The sequence below is a fragment of the Panthera onca genome, chromosome A3 (assembly GCF_046562875.1).
Source record: "Panthera onca isolate mPanOnc1 chromosome A3, mPanOnc1 haplotype 2, whole genome shotgun sequence".
Classification (NCBI taxonomy): domain Eukaryota; kingdom Metazoa; phylum Chordata; class Mammalia; order Carnivora; family Felidae; genus Panthera; species Panthera onca.
The window spans coordinates 49,598,344-49,617,985 of record NC_138341.1 but is presented as its reverse complement, the minus strand read 5'-3'; the positions used below and the strand labels follow the sequence as shown (position 1 = coordinate 49,617,985).

At 46.6% G+C, this 19,642-nt stretch overlaps 2 protein-coding genes across 2 annotated transcripts in view; one reads left to right on the top strand and one right to left on the bottom strand.

The window, feature by feature from the left end:
• The first annotated feature begins 55 nt into the window (after positions 1 to 55).
• On the top strand, positions 56 to 3,038 carry DOK1 (docking protein 1). Its single transcript, XM_060656813.2, has 5 exons — positions 56 to 223; positions 585 to 884; positions 1,035 to 1,128; positions 1,342 to 1,526; positions 1,765 to 3,038. Exons 1-5 carry the CDS (start codon positions 164 to 166, stop codon positions 2,602 to 2,604), a joined length of 1,479 nt encoding a protein of 492 aa, XP_060512796.1. The 5' UTR covers positions 56 to 163; the 3' UTR covers positions 2,605 to 3,038.
• A 965-nt stretch (positions 3,039 to 4,003) lies between these two features.
• The window catches only part of M1AP (meiosis 1 associated protein), a 70,171-nt gene continuing 54,532 nt past the window's right edge, over positions 4,004 to 19,642 (bottom strand). Inside the window, exons 8-10 of the mRNA XM_060656801.3 lie at positions 6,720 to 6,926; positions 5,456 to 5,596; positions 4,004 to 4,470 (exon numbers count right to left, since the gene is read on the bottom strand). Coding sequence (XP_060512784.1) covers positions 4,288 to 4,470; positions 5,456 to 5,596; positions 6,720 to 6,926 — 531 coding nt within the window. The 3' untranslated portion in view covers positions 4,004 to 4,287. The remainder of the gene's footprint in view (positions 4,471 to 5,455; positions 5,597 to 6,719; positions 6,927 to 19,642) is intronic.

Genomic DNA, 19,642 nt, shown 5'->3' with positions numbered 1-19,642 from the left:
ATCTGGGGACCCCCTCCCCTTTCTTCCTGCTCCTCTCCTGGCTCCCCCTGAGCGGTCCGCGAAGGCCGGGGGAGGGGCGGGAACGCCTCCGGAGGCCCGGCCCCGCCCCCGCCCCGCCCCTAGCCCGCAAGGCCAGGAAGCGCGGAAGGAACCGCCGGGGGCCATGGACGGGGCTGTGATGGAAGGGCCGCTCTTTTTGCAAAGTCAGCGTTTCGGTACCAAGGTAGTCGGGGCAGGGGTTGCCGAGCCCCATCATACCTAGGGGTGGGCTGGAGACCCCAGAGAGAGAGAGAGAGAGGGAGGGGGCGGCAGCGGGTTGGATGGAGCGCCGGCCGGGAGTAGTAGAGCCCTATGACGTTCCCGCGAAGTTGATTTCACACTGCGGAGAAGCGGCGGCCGGCCTCGGGGTACGCCCTTTCTGGTCCTAGGGAGACCGAGGGGCATCCTTCTCGGGAAACTTCGCCGTTCGTAGGGAAGATTTGGACCCGAAATCGGCCCGCGCCGGTTCTCTCCTTTCCCGTCGGGGCGCAGACAGCCGGTGCTCGCCCGCTCCCTCCCCAGCGTCTCTCGCTCTCTCTCCCCAGAGATGGAGGAAGACCTGGGCCGTGCTCTATCCTGCCAGTCCCCACGGCGTAGCGCGGCTCGAGTTCTTTGACCACAAGGGGTCAGGCGCTGGAGGGGGCCGAGGGGGCTCGCGCCGCCTGGACTGCAAGGTTATCCGTCTGGCAGAGTGTGTGAGCGTGGCCCCCGTGGTTGTGGAGAGCCCCCCTGAGCCCGGCGCTTCAGCTTTCCGCCTGGACACTGCGCAGCGCTCCCACCTGCTGGCGGCCGACGCGCCGTCCAGCGCCGCCTGGGTGCAAACGCTGTGCCGAAACGCCTTTCCGGTGAGGGGGCCGGGGCGAAATGCACCGGGGCCAAGAAGCGACGCGGGGTGGGGGCAGTTACAGCAGTAAAGGGCCTGAGCTGGCTCAGACCCTGGGAACAGCGTGGAGGGAATTGCGGGGTCCTCGATACTGTTCTTCTCTTTACTCCAGAAAGGCAGTTGGGCTCTGGCGCCTGCTGAGAACCCACCCAAGCTTTCTGCCTTGGAGATGCTGGAGAACTCGCTGTATAGCCCCACCTGGGAAGGTAGACGGCTGAGAGGCCCTGGCAGGGATGGGGAGGGGGGGAAGGAAGGGTGTCCTTGGGAAGGGAGTGATTAAATGGTCAAGGGCCCATGGGGAAGTAGGAAGCTCCTGAAACTGGTTTCCAAGTGAGTGCTTAGGCAACCTGTTCCTGCTTCCCCAGCCCCCTCACTCACCTGTGCGGCCAGGTGCCAGTCTAATTGTGTATTCCTTCCAGGATCCCAGTTCTGGGTAACCGTACAGAGGACTGAAGCCGCTGAGCGCTGTGGCCTGCATGGCTCCTATGTGCTGAGGGTGGAGGCTGAGAAGCTGACTCTCCTGACCATAGGGGCCCAGGGTCAGATACTGGAGCCACTCCTTTCCTGGCCTTATACTCTGTTGCGCCGCTATGGCCGGGACAAGGTGCGGGGTCTGTTGGGGCACACTGACTTCCTAGGTGGGGCTAGCTGTGGGGTTGGTGGTGTGGGGCAGGACAGGAAGGTGGGAAGCCCTGTCCTCAGGATAAACCTTCCTTGCCTAGCCCATGACCCTCCCTCCCTCCCCAGGTAGTCTTTTCTTTGTGGATCCCCTAACTAGGTTGGGCCCTGTGACTCATCCCTCATGGCTCCTGGTAATGTGTTTCCCTCTACACTTTCTTCAGGTCATGTTCTCTTTTGAGGCTGGCCGCCGCTGCCCTTCAGGCCCTGGAACCTTCACCTTCCAGACAGCACAGGGGAATGATATCTTTCAGGCGGTTGAAACTGCTATTCACCGGCAGAAGGTCCAGGGAAAGGATGGTCAAGGGCAGGACAGTCTCAGAGCCGATTCCCATGAAGGAGAAGTGGCAGAAGGGAAGTTGGTGTCCCTCCCTGGCCCTCAGGAACTCCCGGGCACTCCTCCGGCCCTGTATGCTGAACCCTTAGACTCACTGCGCATTCCTTCAGGCCCTTCCCAGGATTCCCTATACTCAGACCCCCTGGACAGCACCCCTGCTCGGGCAGGGGAGGCGGCACAGTTAAAGAAACCTCTTTACTGGGACTTGTACCAGCATGTGCAGCAGCAGTTGCTGAAGGCCAAGCTGACGGACCCCAAAGAGGACCCCATCTATGATGAACCTGAGGGCCTGGCCCCAGCTGCTCTCCGGGGCCTTTATGATTTGCCTCAGGAGCCCAAGGATGCATGGTGGTGCCAGGCTCGAGTGAAGGAGGAGGGCTACGAGCTCCCCTATAACCCTGCCACTGATGACTATGAAGTGCCACCGCCTCCTCGGAGCACAAAGCCCCTCCTGGCTCCCAAGCCCCGGGGCCGGCCCTTCCCTGAGCCTGGAGTTGCAGCTGGTGGTGGTGGCGGTGGCGGTGGTGGTGGCGGCAGAGGCCACAGTTCAGACACTGTCCTGTACAGCCAGGTCCAAAAGAGCGGTGGTGCCCCGGGGAGCTGGGACTGTGGGCTGTCCAGGGCAGGGGCTGAAGGGACCAAGGCCAAGGCAGAGAGCTCCACATGAGAGGGCGAAGCTGGGAACACTGTGGGAGGACCACGGGAAGGTGGCACTGGGGATCAAAGATACTTGTTAGGAGCTGCAGGAACCAGAGGGCCGGAAGGTCCTGTGTGAGCCAGCCCAGGGCACTAGGGGGACCAGGGGAGTCAAGGGGAGGACGATCAATCTCAAGAAGTCCTGAAAGTGGGACAGGTGGCAGGGGTGAGGGATAGGACTTGGGAGAGACCGGCACCCCTAAGTCATCCTCCCCAAAGGAATGGACAGCGCTGGACCAGGTCTATGAAGAGGGGTGCTTGCTCTGAGTTGGTGCAGTCAAAGGGGCCTGCATGGAGGCTACAGGGAGCTGCTGAACTGTGCCTGGATCCTGACCCCTGCATTGTTCTTTGCCAGAGACATAGATTTTAAAAAGTTTATTCTCATTAAAGTCAGTTTGGGTTTAAGAGGTCTATGTGTGTGAATAGTCACAGAGATGCCATGGTGGCAGGGGTGCTGGGTGGGTGTGGAGGGGGTCAGGAGAATCCACAGAAGGAGGGTGGGGTCGCAGGTGAGTGGAGCAGTGTGGTGGTTGAGAGCCTGGGTGGTCCAGTTGGGCCCACGTGGGCTTGAGCCTGTCTCTGTGATACTGAGCAAGTCATATAACATCTATAACCCTCAGTTTTCCTCAGTGACCCCCTGTAAAATGGGAAAACCCAATAACAGACTCTACTTCACAGGGTTGTTTGTGTGAAAGGAGTTAAATTTCTCAAGTACTTAGTGCAACCTGAATCGCAGATTAAGCATTTTATAAATGGTAGTTATTCTGTAGGTGGAAAGGGCCAACGGAAAGGTGGACAGGAGTACCTGGGTGCCTCAGTCAGTTAGGCGTCCGACTCTTGGTTTCAGCTCAGGTCATGATCTCACATTCATGAGATCAAATCCTGCATCGGGCTCTGTGCTGACAGCACTGACCCTGCTTGGGATTCTCTCTTTTTCTCTCTCTCAAGATAAAAAAGAAAAAAAAAGAAAAGAGAAAAGAAAAAGAAAAGAAAAGAAAAGAAAAAAAAAGAAAAAAGAAAAGTGGACAGGTTTGGGGAGAGAGAAATAGGAAGGAAACAGGCCTTTTCCACACTGTTTTCCCCTTATCTTCTCAGCTATAGGACACCTCCTGCCCCCCCACCCCCTACTCTGCCTGTAGGTATCAGTACCAACCGCTTTTCTGTCTGAGGGCTGAAGGAAACCGCAGTGTGGTGGGTGTAGCGGGAAGAATGCAGCCTTTGGAATGAGGCTTCGATTTCAATCCTACTTCTTTTCATGAGCTCTAAAAACCTTGTACTTGTCTCCTGATGTCCAGTTTCCTGAAGGTGACCTGACCTTGTCTACCTGTTTACCAGGAACTACAAGGAAAAATTTGGGCTGGGAATGCTCCTAACAATGGTAGAGACTTACTGGGTATTTAATCTGATACTGTGCTAACAGTATCAAATAATCCAAAAGAAAATGAGTTCCTGCTTGGAGAAGGAAAAAGTTCAGGTGTGTCTCTTCCAGGACTGAGCAGTGGGGCGGCAGCAGTTCTGAAGACTGAGGAGGGGAAGGCTCTGTTTCCCAGTCGCCTGGAGCTCACAGAGGCTCAGGTGGAGCGAAGGCCATTCACTGTATGAGTCTTAGTGTGGATGTGGTTGAACAGGGCCACCAGGCTCTGGTGCTGGTGACTTAGGGCCCAGAGGGATACTCCTCCCCTTTCTGCTCCTCCACTTCTTCCTCCTTGGAAGGCCAGAAGAAGACTTCTGAGGAAGGCTTGCTGGCTGCTGGCATCTTGGGGGCTCTGCCAGGGGTTGGAGTCATAGGCAGGGGGGCCACTGTGGCTCGAACTCGGTTTGTCTGCAACTGCCCAGCCTACAAAGAAAGCAGAGAGTTCTCTGAGGCCCAGACATGGCTGCTGATCTCCTGTCCTGTTCCTTGTTGGGCCTCCTGTCCTAACTCCTTCACGTGTCCCATCCCTTAAGTGACAGCCTCAAAGTCGAGGGCAGTGGAGTCCCCTGGGCTTGTCTCCACAGTGCCGGTCTCCTGGCTGAGTGTTCCTTCTCTGTTAGCTTGTCCATCAGCTAACTTGTGGTGGGCTCAGCTCCCATCTTTAGATTGACTGTAGTTTGCAAAGATCTTTCTTTTGTAACTTCAGCTAAGGCAAAGCAGGAGTTCCTAAAGGTTCTGTTACTAAGAAATTAGGAAAAGATTAAGAATTTATATTCTATACAAACACTGTAGAATATAAATTTCATAAAAAATAACTCTACCCTCAATTACTCTTCTCTCTTTAACCCTTGTTGAGAAAGCCTGGACTCCAATGTACTAAGCTTGGTCAGCCTCCTTTTCCTCATCTGTACAGTGAACATAACACTTACCTTGCAGGGATGCTGTAGGGATTAAATGAGAAAGATATTTGTGAGAGCACTGGTCACAAAACCTGGCAAATGGCTGGTGTTCAGTACGTGCTAATTTCCTTTCCTTTGGATATTTCTTTTTCCACCTTCCATTCAGCCTTTTCTTTAAACAGAACCTGTGCTCTCAGTACTGCCAATTTGCTTAGTGGGACAATGGTCTGCTACATGACTAATGGATTATCACAAGTGCACAGTGAAGATGCCTAAACATCACCATATGTAAGTGCCCAGGCAGAAAACCCTCCCTACCGGACAGGGGTTGTAATTTCCTTGGTCTAGGGCAAAGGGCTGTTCTTTTTCTCCTTCCCTGGTTGGCCTGGTTCTCCCCTCCACCAGGGGAGGGGGCTGATCCCTGGGATGGGGGGAGCCAGGGACAGGGGAGGAGGTCTCTCTTTGATTCTGGGCATAAAGAAGAGGAGGGAATAGGGAGGGAGCTGTACCTTTCTCAGGGCCCGGCTTTCCAAGCTTGGCTGGATCCGGCCCTGAAGCTTGGTCAAGGTGTTGCTCAGGTGTGAGTACAGGTGGCTCCAAGCCTGTAAGGGGTTGTAGGTGGGCTCTAGCTCCAGGCTGTCCAGCACCCTCTGTGGAAGAGAGAAGAGAAGACTCACCCAGGGAGCTTGAGGTCACAGAACACAGTAAGAGACCTTGGACTGTGAGAGACTGGAGGATGTGTGAAGACCCGGGGCTTGGCTCAAGACTGAAATAGATGAGGGTCTCCGCTGGGTGTTCCGGCCCCCAGGTCTGAGTGTCTGTGATGTAAGTGTCAGGCAAGAGTGCAACAAGTAGGTATAGCCGTGAGTGGCTAGGGACACCAAATACTCTGGCTCTGAGAAGCGTGTCATGGGATTCTGAGAGGGGCTGAAGTGCTGGAAGGGTCACAAGGGATCCAGTGTGTGGGCTGTGAGAGAGGGTGTGACTGAGGCCTGGGGCTGCTCACAGTCTGCAGGGGCAGTACATGGAGTTCTTCGCCTGCTAGGTGAGCAGAGCCGGAGCCGGAGGGCACACAAGCACAGCATTCCTGAGCAGTCAGGTTTTCCGGCCACAACATCCTGTGCCAGGAACCACTGGCTCTGAAGTGAGACACTGAGCGAGCCACAGCCACTCGTGCCCACCTCTTTTTGCATCCCGGTGGCCGCCAAGGCAAGAACACAATCCCAAGCTCTGTCCTCTCTGCACGTAAGCCAGTGATCCAGCAGCGATGTGGCTCCAGTTCTCCCTGCCCAGAGCCTTTCCTCCTGCCCTCAGCCAGAGGAGGCTGGCAGAGGAAATCCAGAATCCAGATCCAAGGAAGACAGGAGAAGGGGGGAGAAGGGGGGGAAAGGGGAAGATGGGGGAGGGGAGGAGGGGGAAAATGGTGGCAGTGCAGTTCTCTCCATTGCATGGGAGTCTCATTTTGAAGCCCTTCCTATCCTGAATGCCTGCATTGACTGCCTTTTTCTCTATTCCTCAACAAACAGATACACACGCACAAAGCAGAGAAAGACACCACCACACAGACACACATCACATTACTTCCTTCCACCTGGCCTCAGTTCCTACCTTCGCTTTCTTCTCTCACCCTCCACCACCTTCTTGGAACAACCACTCCTCCCTCTGCTCCCCAGTCCTTTCTCCCACAGGCTAATTCCTCTCCCGTATCCTTTTCTCCTGCTCCCAACTCTTCTCTCCCTTCTGTCTGCCCCATGAGATCTGAGCTTCACTTGCCTCCACAGTCTTAAGGCTGACGTCAGTTGGGTCCTCAGGCAGCGGGGGGAAGGGGCTGGGCAGCAACAGTTCCCTAGTGGCCACTGCCTTCACCAGCAGAGTGGGGGAGCGTGATGGCACAATCACATAGAAAGTGCTGGCAGGCGTCCTCAGGCTGTGTCCTCCACTCAGGGGCTCCCCTTTGGCCAACAGCAGCCATTGTCTTTTCTGAAACAAGAACATATATAAATGCTGGTTCACCTTCAGTCTTTGGCATGTTTTGAAGATCTATCTCAATCAAGGCTTCCCCAAGTTTCTCTGGGGGTGTCAGGGAGGACTGAACCATTTTTCTTTGGTCCTGGGAGACAGGGACTTCCTACCTGAGTTGCCCCAAGGGAGTGCTCTTCCTCCCTGGTTGGAGATGTATACAAAATGGTTCACAATGCAGAGACAAGAGAGGCCCTTTCTTGTTATTTTTTAAATGTTTACTTATTTTGAGACAGAGAGAGAGAGAGAGAGAGAGAGAGAGAGAGAGAGGAAGCAGGGGGAGGGGCAGACCAAGAGGGAGAGAGAGTCCCAAGCAGGCTCTGTGCCAACACTGGGCTCAAACCCATAAACCCACAAACTGTGAGATCATGAACTGAAATCAAGAGTTAGGTGCTAAACCAACTGAGCCACCCAGGCGCCCCAAGAGATGCCCTTTAACCTGAAGTAGGTGTTCACCCTGGAGATGGCTAATGTATTACTCAATGGTAAATGTAGAATTTTAAGAATTACAATTCTTTTTTTAGGGGCGCCTGGGTGGCTTAGTTGGTTGAGTGTCCGACTTTGGGTCAGGTCATGATCTCATGGTTCGTGAGTTCGAGCTCTGCATCAGGCTCTGTGTTGACAGCTTGGAGCCTACTTCGGATTCTGTGTCTCCCTCTCTCTCTGCCCCTCCCCTGCTAGTGCTCTGTCTTCCTGACTCTCAAAAATAAAATAAACGTTAAAAAAAACTTTTTAAAAAAATATTTCTGAGAGGGAGAGGGAGAAAGAGAGAGAGAAAGAGAGAGCGAGAGAGAGAATGACCAGTGGAGGGGCAGAGAGAGGGGGACAGAGGATCCAAAGCGGGACTCTGCACTGACAGCAGCCAGCCCAATGCAGGGCTCAAACCCATGAACCCACGAGAGCATAACCTGAGCTGAAGTTGGATACTCAACCAACGGAGCCACTTGGGCGCGCCAAGAATTACAATTCTTAAAAACAGTCTTGAAATACAGACTTGTGTGGGCTGTTGTGAAAATTCAGGTCTTGTTTAGAGGGTGACAAAATGTGCTTCTGTTGCATGACTGAGATCAGAGTGGGCTGGTTAGGGAATATCTGTAGAATACCCAGAAAGGGCTTAAGAAGGTGATCAAAGTGACCTGCCAAAGCAAGAGGAGGAGGAGACAGCAGGGAGAGAAAAGCTTAGGTACAAAGAGGCCAGTGGGCGCAGGATCCTTGAGATCAACACAGCTAGTCACAGGACAAAAAGAAGGGTCAGAATTCCAGGGGCAGTGACTCTGAGTGAAAGGTTCTGCAGAACAGAGGGGGTGACACTTTGCTGTGTGCCATGGGTCAGGAGAAGAGACACACAGACCTATTAGCAGATTTTCTAGGTGTGCCCTTTTTTTTTTTTTTTTTTTTTTTTTTATTTATTTTTGCGACAGAGAGAGACAGAGCATGAACGGGGGAGGGGCAGAGAGAGAGGGAGACACAGAATCTGAAACAGGCTCCAGGCTCCGAGCCATCAGCCCAGAGCCCGACGCGGGGCTCGAACTCACGGACCGCGAGATCGTGACCTGGCTGAAGTCGGACGCTTAACCGACTGCGCCACCCAGGCGCCCCAAGGTGTGCCCTTTTAAATCAGGCATGGGAATAAGGCAATTTTCTTTGGTAGTTTTTCAAGGAAAACCACAAAACTCTTAAGAAATGTGGAGTCAGACTGTTACGATCATCTGCAAATTGTGCCCTCTTGCTTGAGGTGATCAGCACTTCCACCTGGCACAAACGTAACAGCCTCTCTGCTACAGAAGATGAAAGCAAGTACATTAGCTCCACCCACTCTAACTGATGCAAAAAGTTGGAAGAATATGAGAGGAAAGGCAAACAGCGGGGAAAGATTTTAAGGGGATTGAGGAGTATCAGTGTCTTGTGGAAGACAAGTGGAAAGTGACACAGTGAAGCACAAAAAACCCTGCTGTAGCATTAGAGTTACACCCTAGGGGGAATGTGCTGGGGTGGAGGTGGTGCAGAAGTTTCCAGACACTTAAAAGCAGTGTCATCATTTTGTGCACCACAGAACTGTGAGGAGATCTGGTAGGCTGGGAAGGTGGTAGGTACCTTTAGAAGTTTATGCTTTCTTAACATTTTGCTCATATCTGGGGTGTCTGGGTGGCTCAGTCAGTTAAGCATCCAACTTCAGCTCAGGTCATGATCTCAACGGTTTGTGAGTTTGAGCCTCAAGTTGGGCTCTGTGCCGACACTCAGAGCCTGGAATCCTCTTCAGATTCTGTGTCTCCCTCTCCCTCTGCCCCTATTATTTTAATCTATTTTTTATGCTGGTTCATGCATTTGTTTGTGAACTAGTTTATTTATTAAGAATGCGTTGGGTGGCTGTTATGTCCGAAGCACTAGGCATGAATATGTAGAAATTCATTAGACATGTTTCTTGCCCTTTGAGAGTTTATATATAGTAAAGGGAAGGTTTGTAAATTAACGTTTGCCCAATACTTAGGATGACCACCTGTTCTGGTTTGCCCATTTAGCAATGAAAGCCCTACATCTCAGAAAACCCCCCAATGCTGGGCAAACTGGTGTGGTTGGTCACCCTTCCACGATTCCACAGACAACAGAGTATCTTTCCACTGTGGCAAGTCACTGGGGGCTAAAACTATGGCATTGTAACATTTCTTGAACTTTTTTTTTTTTTTTAAGGCAATGTGACATTTCTTACACCTCAGTGTTATGGGACAAATTCATGACTTTGGGATTACTGGGAAACTCTGAGGGGCACCTGTGTGGCTCAGTTGGTTGAGCATCCAACTTTGGCTCAGGTCATGATCTCATGGCTCTTGAGTTCGAGTCCCACATCGGGCTCTGTGCTGACAGCTCAGAACCTGGAGCCTGCTTCGGATTCTGTCTCTCTCTCTCTCTCCCTGTCCCTCCCCTGCTCACACTTTGTCTTTCAAAAATAAATAAACATTAAGAAATTAAACAAAAAAGGAACTTAAAAATTTTTTTTAAATGTTTTTATTTATTTTTGACAGAGAGAGAGACAAAGCATGAGCGGGGGAGGGACAGAGAGAGAGGGAGACACAGAATCTGAAGCAGGCTCCAGGCTCTGAGCTGTCAGCACAGAGCCCAACATGGGGCTCGAACTCACAGACCGCAAGATCATTACCTGAGCCAAAGTCAGACGCTCAACCGACTGAGCCACACAGGCACCCCCAAAAAAGGAACTTTGAATGTTGCACACAAAAATTATGATCCTTAAAATTTGAGCCTATTGATTTTGAGACAACAGCTAAGATTCTATTATAGAACTGGTATACAGAATTGACTGAGGTCTCTCAAAAGTAACTCCTTTTTAAAAAAGTTATTTATTTTTGAGAGATAGAGCAAAAGCATGAGAGTGTCAGAGAGAGAGGGAGACAGAGAATCCCAACCAGGCTCCACGCTGTCAGTGCAGAGCCTCACATGGGGCTCAAACTCATGAACGATGAGATTATGATCTGAGCTGAAATCAAGAGTAGGACCCTTAACCAACTGAGCCACCCAAGTGCCCCTCAAAAGTAACTCCTGATGTGTGGGCTTTCTGAGGACTAGGAAGAGATTGAGTTGAAAGGATTTTGCAGACTGCTTTAAAACTTCTGGGCTGATTTAAAGAGAGGTTAGAGTAAGGCTCTGGAAGGAAGAGAAGCAAATGCACTTACTAGAGTTTGATAAAGATATTACTTCATCTGTAATTCTCAGGAGCATTTGGGGGTAAAGTGAGAGATAGGAAAGTTGAACTTTAAGATCCTTATTTTGGACTCTGAATTTCTAACCTTTTCCTGGACAGTAGTTAATGGCAGTAGAGATCTAAAGTCTAGGACCCAAGCTTGAACATGTTACCCAGGTAATGGGTTGACTTGTAGGTACAGGCAGTTGTACCTGTGATGGAAATGGTTAACTGCCATGGCAGGTAGGCAAAGTTGAGAAAAGACAAGAGCATGTCCCAGAAGAGTAGTTTTTGGGGTCCTCAAATTGAACAATGCTTAATGACTACAGATGACAATAGGCTTTTTCTAATTCTATTTTTTTAAGATTTTATTTTTAAGTAATCTCTATACCCAACATGGGGCTCAAATTTACAACCCCAAGATCAAGAATCTCATGCTCTACCGACTGAGCCAGCCCAGTGCCCCTTTGCAAATTTCCAAAGAAAGGAGAATGAGTTAGATGGTGAATTTATCAGAAGACAGGTAAAAATGTATCTGCATTTATGATACGTTTGCTACAGAAGGTGCTAGGGAGCTTAGATTTTAGGAGGTGGGGACTGATTCTGTTTAGAACAGGTATGGACAGGGGCAGAGTGGAAGGGCATGCCATGCTCCAAGCTCATTATTCCCCACCTCTGCCCTAACTTCTAATTTCTAAGGCTGTGAAGGAAGGCATAGCCACTGCTGGTTGACTGGCCACTACTCCCTCATCCCACTCCCTTCTCCCTACACATTTTTCAGTCTTTCAGTGATTGGTCTGGGGTGACATGTGACCTTGATTTAAATAATGAGACAAGCAGAAGTTGCTGTGTGGGCCTTCTGGGAAAGCTTTCTAATATGTTGGCAGGCTTTTGCCTCTTTACCCTATTCCTTCTTTCTCCCTGGAATAGGATTGGTCTTAAGGTGTAATAGCCACATGAAGAATAGGCATAAGGATGAAGTACATTTGCCACGGATGCTGCAGTGGAAAAATGCAAAGATCCTGGTCCATGATGGTATCATTGATTAACTGTATTGGTCTCAGAATTGTCTGTCTCCATTACTTCTTGTTATATTAGAAAAATAAACTCTTAATTACTCAAGTTAGAGTTGGATTCGATTTCTGTTAGCTGCAGCCAAAGGGATCCTTTACAGATAGCAAAGGAAAGGAAGAGGATGTGGCTAACAAGGAGACAGAAGTAGAAGGGACAAGTTTAATGACACGGTTGTAGGCCTTGCCAGAAGGGCAGATGGGAATTTATTATAGCAGGTAAAAGCTTTAATTCTGCTAAACTAGCATTTCCTTGGTCTGCCATCAATATGATGTCCTGGGACCAAATTAAGCAATTAAAGGTTTTGGGAAGTCCAATGTTATACATGGATTTTTGACTGCAAGGGAACTGGGCACCCCTAACCCCCTGCATTGTTCAAGGATCAACTGTATATACCACATGGGATTTATTCCAGGAATGCAAGGTTGGTTTAATACCTAAAAATCAAACAATGTAATACACCATGTTTCTAGAATAAAGGATAAAAACTACACAATCATCTCAAAAGATGCAGAAAAAGCATTTGATAAAATCCAAAACCCTTTCAGGAACAGATCAGAAACAGAGTAGAACTTAACCTGGCAAACGGCTCTACAAAAATCCCACAACTAACATCATAAGTAGTGATGAAAGACTGGATGCTTTGTCCCTAAGGTCAGGAACAAGACAAAGGTATCTGCTCTTGCCACTTCTATTCAACATTGTATTGGAGATGTATTGAAGACCAGAGGGCCATTTCCCACATTTTCCAGACTATTAGGGCTCTGGGATTCTGAGTATAAACCAGGGAGAAGCTCATAAAGACACTGGGTGTGTCAACATTCTAGTTCTTAGGGATTAGTATTTTCTAAATTTGGTTTAGAAAAATACAATAATATGACATTTCTTACATCAGAATGCTAAGGTACAACTTCATCCCCCTTATCACTGCTGTGAAGGTCAAGATAGATGTGACAACAGGTACATGGGTGGGTAGGGGACAAAAAAGATGAGTGAGGGCAGGCTGTGGTGGGAGGCAGGAATAGCTTCCTAGTGAAGGTATTTAAGCAGAATCTGGAAAAAATGGGTAGATATTTGTCAGGTGGATAGAGGCAAAAGGAGAGAGCAGCATGAAAAAAGGTATGGGAAGTGTGGAACAGTTTAGCATATTTGGGGGAACACTTAGTAATTTATTAGTGTGGCTGGAGTAAAGGATGGAAGGGGCATGGTGAAATATGAAGCAAAAAAAAAAAAAAATTAGACAAGGCTGGGTCATGAGAAGCCCACTGATCCCATGCTAGCCGCTGTCTGTTCTATCATCTGTTTCTCCTGTCTGTGTCCCCTCTCTAACTTCATTCTGATTTTTTTTTTAAATGGTTGCTGACCTGCTATCACCCCGCTCTCAGCTTGGATTCTTGTTCTTGACTCTTTGCCTAATGTAACCAAGGACTTTCCATATCCCCACCCATTTACAGCCCAACCAGGTCATTGCCTGTGTACTTAGACTCCTGCTAGACACATCCTGGCTTGAATTCTGTCACTTCTGTGGCCAATTAGGGCAGACATGGCCTGTAAAGCTCTGGAATGTGTCTCCAGAGACTCTGACATTTTAAGTAGGAAACTGAAAGACCTAGGTGGTATTTTCATTTCTTTTTCTAGTTCATACAGACATGACTTTGTAAGAGAAATGAGGATGTGGAAAGTGAGTCATTAGCTACATAACTGGGACTACATAGTAGGATTTGGTAACTGAAATTATGTTTTCCTGAGGATGGATAGATTCATCTCATAAATATTTGGAAAAAATTAATTATATATATATATATATATATATATATATATATATATATATATATTCCCTACCATATTCCACAAAGCAGTTATGCCAGTTTAGAAACATGCAACAGTACAAAAAGATAAATAAGGGATTGGGCAAAGGAAAAATAAGGGTAGGGCAATTACAGAGCCAAGATTAGGTAAGCTCAGAGAAATGCAAACCACCCACTTTTGCTAGAAGGGAGGCCCACAGCTTTTCCTGATAAAAGTGTTCGAGAAGCTATCTTAAGGATCCTTATTGAATGAGTGTATTTGACAGAACTCCTGCAGTTAATATGATAATGAATTTCATATGGCTATAGAGTGGTTGAGAGTTTGGGTCCTGGAGTCAACCTTTCTGGATTTCATCCTGGCTCTACCATTTACTAGTTGTGTAATCTTGGAAAACTACTTTAACCTCTATGGGCCTCAATTTCTTCATTTGTAAAATACAGATTATAATTCCTCAAAGGATGATTATGGAGATTATATAAATTAGTATTTGTGAAGTGTTTAGAACGGTTTCAGGCACACAGTAAGTACCAAGAAGTGTTAAATTTTTTAAGTTAAACATCTACTAAGTAGTAGATCATGTTTATTACATTTTGCTAAATTAAAAATAATTTAATAATTCTTAGATATAGATCTATAAAAGTTCCCAAGAATGAAGTACAAACACATTGCTCTCTTGTGGTCTGGACTGATCTAAGAGTGAGATTTATGGGAATTGATGCATGGCACATATCTTTCAGGAAGGGCTGGGGAATGGGTTTATCAAGAGCCTTGCTTATCTGATGAAGTGCCATTTTTTTGAGGAAAAGGAAGTAAAATACTCAAATAAAATAATCTATGAGGAGGACAGAAGGACAGAACAGTCAATTCTCCAGTAAGAAAATCAGGGGATGGAATAACACTTAAGGCTGCAGTTGACTAAGGTTTAGAGTGTGTGTAAAGTGTAATTAGAAAAGTTATACAACATTTATGATGCTGATAAGGACTGGTGGGCTGGTATTAATGACTAGAATTTAATTATGGCAGTGTGGACCTGGTTCAGAAGAACCATTCTAAAAGAAGGGGCAGTGGAAGAGACAGCATTGAATGAATTGAGCTATGCTCATGCTTGTAAGGAAACCCAGGAACCTGAAAATGAGAACTTGGTGGAGCCAGCCAACTGGCTGAGAGTAAACCAGAAAATGTATTATAGGCTGTCTAGCCAAATAAGGGATGCAAAGTGGGGGAATGAATGAACATTTAACAAATATTTCCTTCTGCATCTGAGTGGAATGGAATGGCCAGAGGCAGACTGGCTCTCCTGCCTAAAACAACTAGTAAAGCTGGAATATACAGAAGCCATTTGTATGAAGGCAGCCAGGAGGTGCTGAGACAGTGAAAACGAGTGATAGCTAAGTCTCTGGAGAGGGAAGAATCCAGAGAGAGGAGGAAATCAAAACTGCTTTTACCCTGAGGGCATAAGTTGATTCTGAGTTGGAGGGACAGCTGGTAGGAGCTGAGAATCTAGGCTTTGTACTTGCTGAGGCACTTGCAAGGGAACAGAGAAATCAGCAGATCTTTAGGTGGAGACCAGGCAGGTGTGGGGTGGGTGCTCAAACCAATTTTTCACTCATTTTTTTCACATTTACCAAATACTGGGGCTTCATGGAGCAGGAGGCAAACATATCCAAGGAGAAAGCCTTTAGAAGCAGAGCATTTTAACATACTCAGGATACAGTGATTAGAGTTGGGATTTTCCAAGGGAGGGGGATGCATATAATATACCAGGTTTCAGTGGAAAATCCTGGAAGGCCAGGAGCAAGCCAGGGTAGACTGAGCCTTAGCAGGAAAGCAGTCAAGCCTGGACTCAGTACAGCTCCTGAGTAGAATAGGATGTTCTGTCACCACCCTATCTGCCTAGGGCAGGTCAGGATGGACCCTCTCTATAGGAATGCCAACTGGAGCCTCTGCAACTTATTTAGACACATTGAGCATCTTTCATTAAAATATTACTGGCTGTACCAAAAGACAGAACCACATGTCCAAAAACCAAAAGAAAATAAAGAGTTGAAACAAATGGATGATCCAGGCATTGGGGTCAGCATACAAGAACTCTAAAATAACTATGATTAGTATATTCAAGAAAATAGGTGAAAAAATGGAGACTATCTGCAGAGAATTAGACACTATTAAAAAAAGAGACACAAATGTAAATCATAGAACTACTAAGCAACCACCATGTGCAAATCATTTGCCAGACATATTTAAACATGCAATATTATTCAATCACCTTAAAAACTACATGAGATATATTTTGTTGTTTCTATTTAACATGTGACAGGGACAAGATTTACTAATGTGTGTCTGTCATGCACCTTCTCCCTTTTTTCGTCCTCCCCCACTCTACTTCTACTCATGAAAGGAGAAGCCTTGTGAATTCTATCCCTGGATATTTCCAATAGGAAGAAAGAGGGGTGCTTGGCTGGCTCAGTCAGTGAAGCATATGACTCTTGATTTCGGGGTTGTGAGTTCAAGCCTCACACTGGGTGTGTAGAGATTACTTAAAAATAAAATCTTTTTAAAAAATAAGAAGACAGAGACAGGACCTGAGGAGGAGGTGGAGTATACCAGAGGGGTAAGCCAATCTACAGAATACGTATATAGCTGAGAGAGGGAGGAAGAAGGTAGAAGAACAGGGACTGGTGATGTAGACAGAGTTTTAGTTTTTTGTAAAGTGTGTGTGTGTGTGTGTGTGTGTGTGTGTGTGAAAGGCTTTTGGAATAACTCCTGGTTAGATATAATTGAGGAGTGGAGGATGAAAATTTGAGAAATGTCATTGTGGGTTATGAACTATTTCCTCTTTGGTGTTCTTTGAAAGCACAAATGAATTCTAAAATTACTTTTTGGCCTCTGGATAGTGCTTCTTTGTATACTGTTTATACAGAGGCTAAACCAAATGGGGCCACTAGATTTGTTAGGGTTTCAAATAAATGAATGTACTGATACTTAGAGAGGTTAAGTATATCACCTGAATTCACTCAGTTGGGAAATAATGAAGCTGTTAGGAACCTAGGGCCATCTGATTCCAAAGTCCATGCTTTTCATGGGACAATACAAACTAAATTTTACTACAATAGATTAGAAAACTGCCTTGCCTCAACTCCCCAGAAAGAGACATAACAAAGGGAGAATTTCCACTCTGAACCTAAAATTTGACTAAGGCTGAGAAATTAGTTCATAAAATGGGAAAGTGGTAGGAATGACAGGAAAAGGCAACCATGTTATCCTGGAGTTTGGGTAGTCAGACTTATATCACAAACTTTAATCCAAATCATTAGATCATGTATTTGGAAAGCTAACAGAAACATGCTTTCCCTAAAAAAAGGAAATACAGCACACAAAGGTCTTTTGAAAAATAGAGAGATCCAGAAAGGCCTCATTGCAGAAGCACCATTTGAGCTGAGTCTTTCAGGATGGGGTAGGGTTTGAGCATATGGCAAGAGGAGAAGGGACAATATGAATAAAGGTTCAAAGGTGGGGCAATTTAAAGTTTGTATAGTAATTTGGTTGGACTCTCTGGTGCACGATAGGGAATGCTCAGAGATGAACTGGAGTCTGAATACTTGGCTAAGGAATATGGACTTTAAAGTATAATCAATAGTAAGCCACAAACTATCTTTAAGCTGAAGAGTGGCAGGGTCAGTGCTATGTTGCAAGAAGATTAATCTGGTGGCAGTGTATAAAATGAACTGGCAAGGGGAACACTAAATGGATTGAGACAAGAGATTATTGCAATATTAAAGGAAAGAGGTAAACAGCCTTCAAACTAGGATAGTGATGATAAAAATGAGAGGACAAAATACATGCAGAGATGCTATAAGGATAGAATAGACAAGTTGCTGGGTATTGGCACCACTGAAAAACATGTGATAGTCAGGAGAGTGCTTCAAGAAGATTAATCTGGTCTAACATACAGAGAAAATTACAAGAGGGAGAGATTGGAGGTAGGGAAGCTAGTTAGGAGTTTACTGAAGAAGTCCTAGTGAGAACAAGCAGTGGGAACACCAAGGCAAGGACGGTTGCAACTCACCTGATGAGAAGAACATTGATTCGACTTAGTGATGAAGTGGGTGTAAAGGGTGAGAAGGCTGGAGGGGACTGAGGTTTCAAGCCTGGGTGAGCAGACAGCGGTGGCACTGCTATTAACAGAAAGACAAAAGTCAGAATGAGAAGCTAGCTGGAGGGGAAATGTTGCAGTGAGAAACAGAAGGCAAGACTTACATGGGGAGCTGAGGACATCAGATTTTAAAAGAACCTATGAAAAAGGTCTAAGAAACACCAGAAAACCAAGGAGTTAGAGAAGTGCTGAGAGCTCGTAAATACAGGGTCAGAGAGGTTCAAGCTCTAAGTAAGGTCTTGTCACATAGTAGGTCCTGGAAAAAGATTTGTTGTTGAATGAATCAGAAGAGGCGTGTGGAGAATTCTCCCCTCTATAACACACTGCCTTTCAGGATTTTTGCTGCTTGGAGATGTCATGTGAAAAGCAAGAAGGAAGAGTCATTCAAACACTGTTTTGCTTCTGTCTTTTCCAGAAAAGGAGAGTGTTCTTTAATCTGGTGGGGTGGAACAAACAGATGGTAGAGAGAACAGTAACACAAGATGGGTGAGGAGCTAGTACAAGTAACTGGTCACTTTAAGTGAATTTAAGTTGAGAAGCATGGGGTGTTAGCTGAGGGTAGAGTCAGCCTCACTGTTGCATGCTGTGTTTATCTGGCTACATCCAGAGTAGGGAATTTAGCAAGGAAGTTAAAAGCATGGCTTTGTAGTCAAGAACTAGTTTCAAATTCTGACTTGGCCACTTTGGTAGCTATGTGATCACGTTTTGGTAAGTAACTTCATCTCTTTAGACTTCAGTCTTTTACATGGGTAAAAACAGGGAAAACAATCCTTATCTCAGAGAATTATTGTGAGGATTAAATGAGGTAAAGTATGCAAAGCACTTGGTTAAGTGACTAGCACTTAGTAAGTGCCCCAAAATGTGGGTATCTGTTAGTGATGGGTCAACACATACTTGTGCATTTCCATGATAGGCGAGTGATAAAGAGGTCTCTTTGGCCCCTAGAATGGCACTTGGTATATAGTGCTCAAGAAATATTTGTTGAATAAATAAATATTAGATGCCCAAACACCGAATTCAGAGGCAGGAAGAGTCTGATTTATATAGGTAAGCCAGGATGGGATAAAATACTCTTCCCCATTCTCATTTTTAATGGCTACATAATATTTCATTGTTTGGTTGAATTATTGTTCCCATAACCTTTCCCTTGTTTCGATTTAACCTTTCCTCTTTTTAGGACATCTAGGTTGTTTCCAATTCTTTACCATTGTAAATAACACTGAGATAAGCATGCTGGTATATATATCTTTGTTCCCTTTTCTGATTGTTTTCCTGTGCTACATACACTCTCAGCAATAGAATTAAAGTTTTGAAGTAGCTATCACTTTCCAGAAAATTTACACTCCTTCTAGCAGTATATTAAAATGCAAATGTCTGTTTGAAAGATCACACACTGTAAGAATGTAGGGAAGCCACTTGAGGGAAATTCCTCCCCAGTGATGTAGCATCATTGAGATCCTGAGGAATGGGGTGGAGTAAAATGGTCAACCGAGCTGTTGGGCTCTGATAGTCAGGACATATCTGTTGTTTCTGCTCTGCAAAGACAGGGGATGGGTGTTCTTCAGATAGGAAACAGGAACTCTGTGGGCGGATCTAAAAGGGAGTGTGGGCTTTGAAACAGGAAAAAAGAAACCTGCTTCTGATAGTGAAAGAGACACATTGCTGTGCTGGCCTGATCACCCATACGCTACTAGGTCAAACCATTGCTCTATTTCCACTCATAGTTAGGCTTGTCCTCGATTATATTTGCAGTTGTTTTATTTTGCTTTCTAAGTGTTTCATGTGTGTGCTCTTTTATTTTATTTTTTTCCATTTCAGGGATCGGGCATCCACTTAGTTATTCAAGTCAGAAACCAAGCAGTTATGTGATACCTTCCTCTTCCTCACTCCCTACATCCAATCCTTCCCTAAGTTTTGACTCTGTCCCTAAAATATTTCTTTAATTGGTTT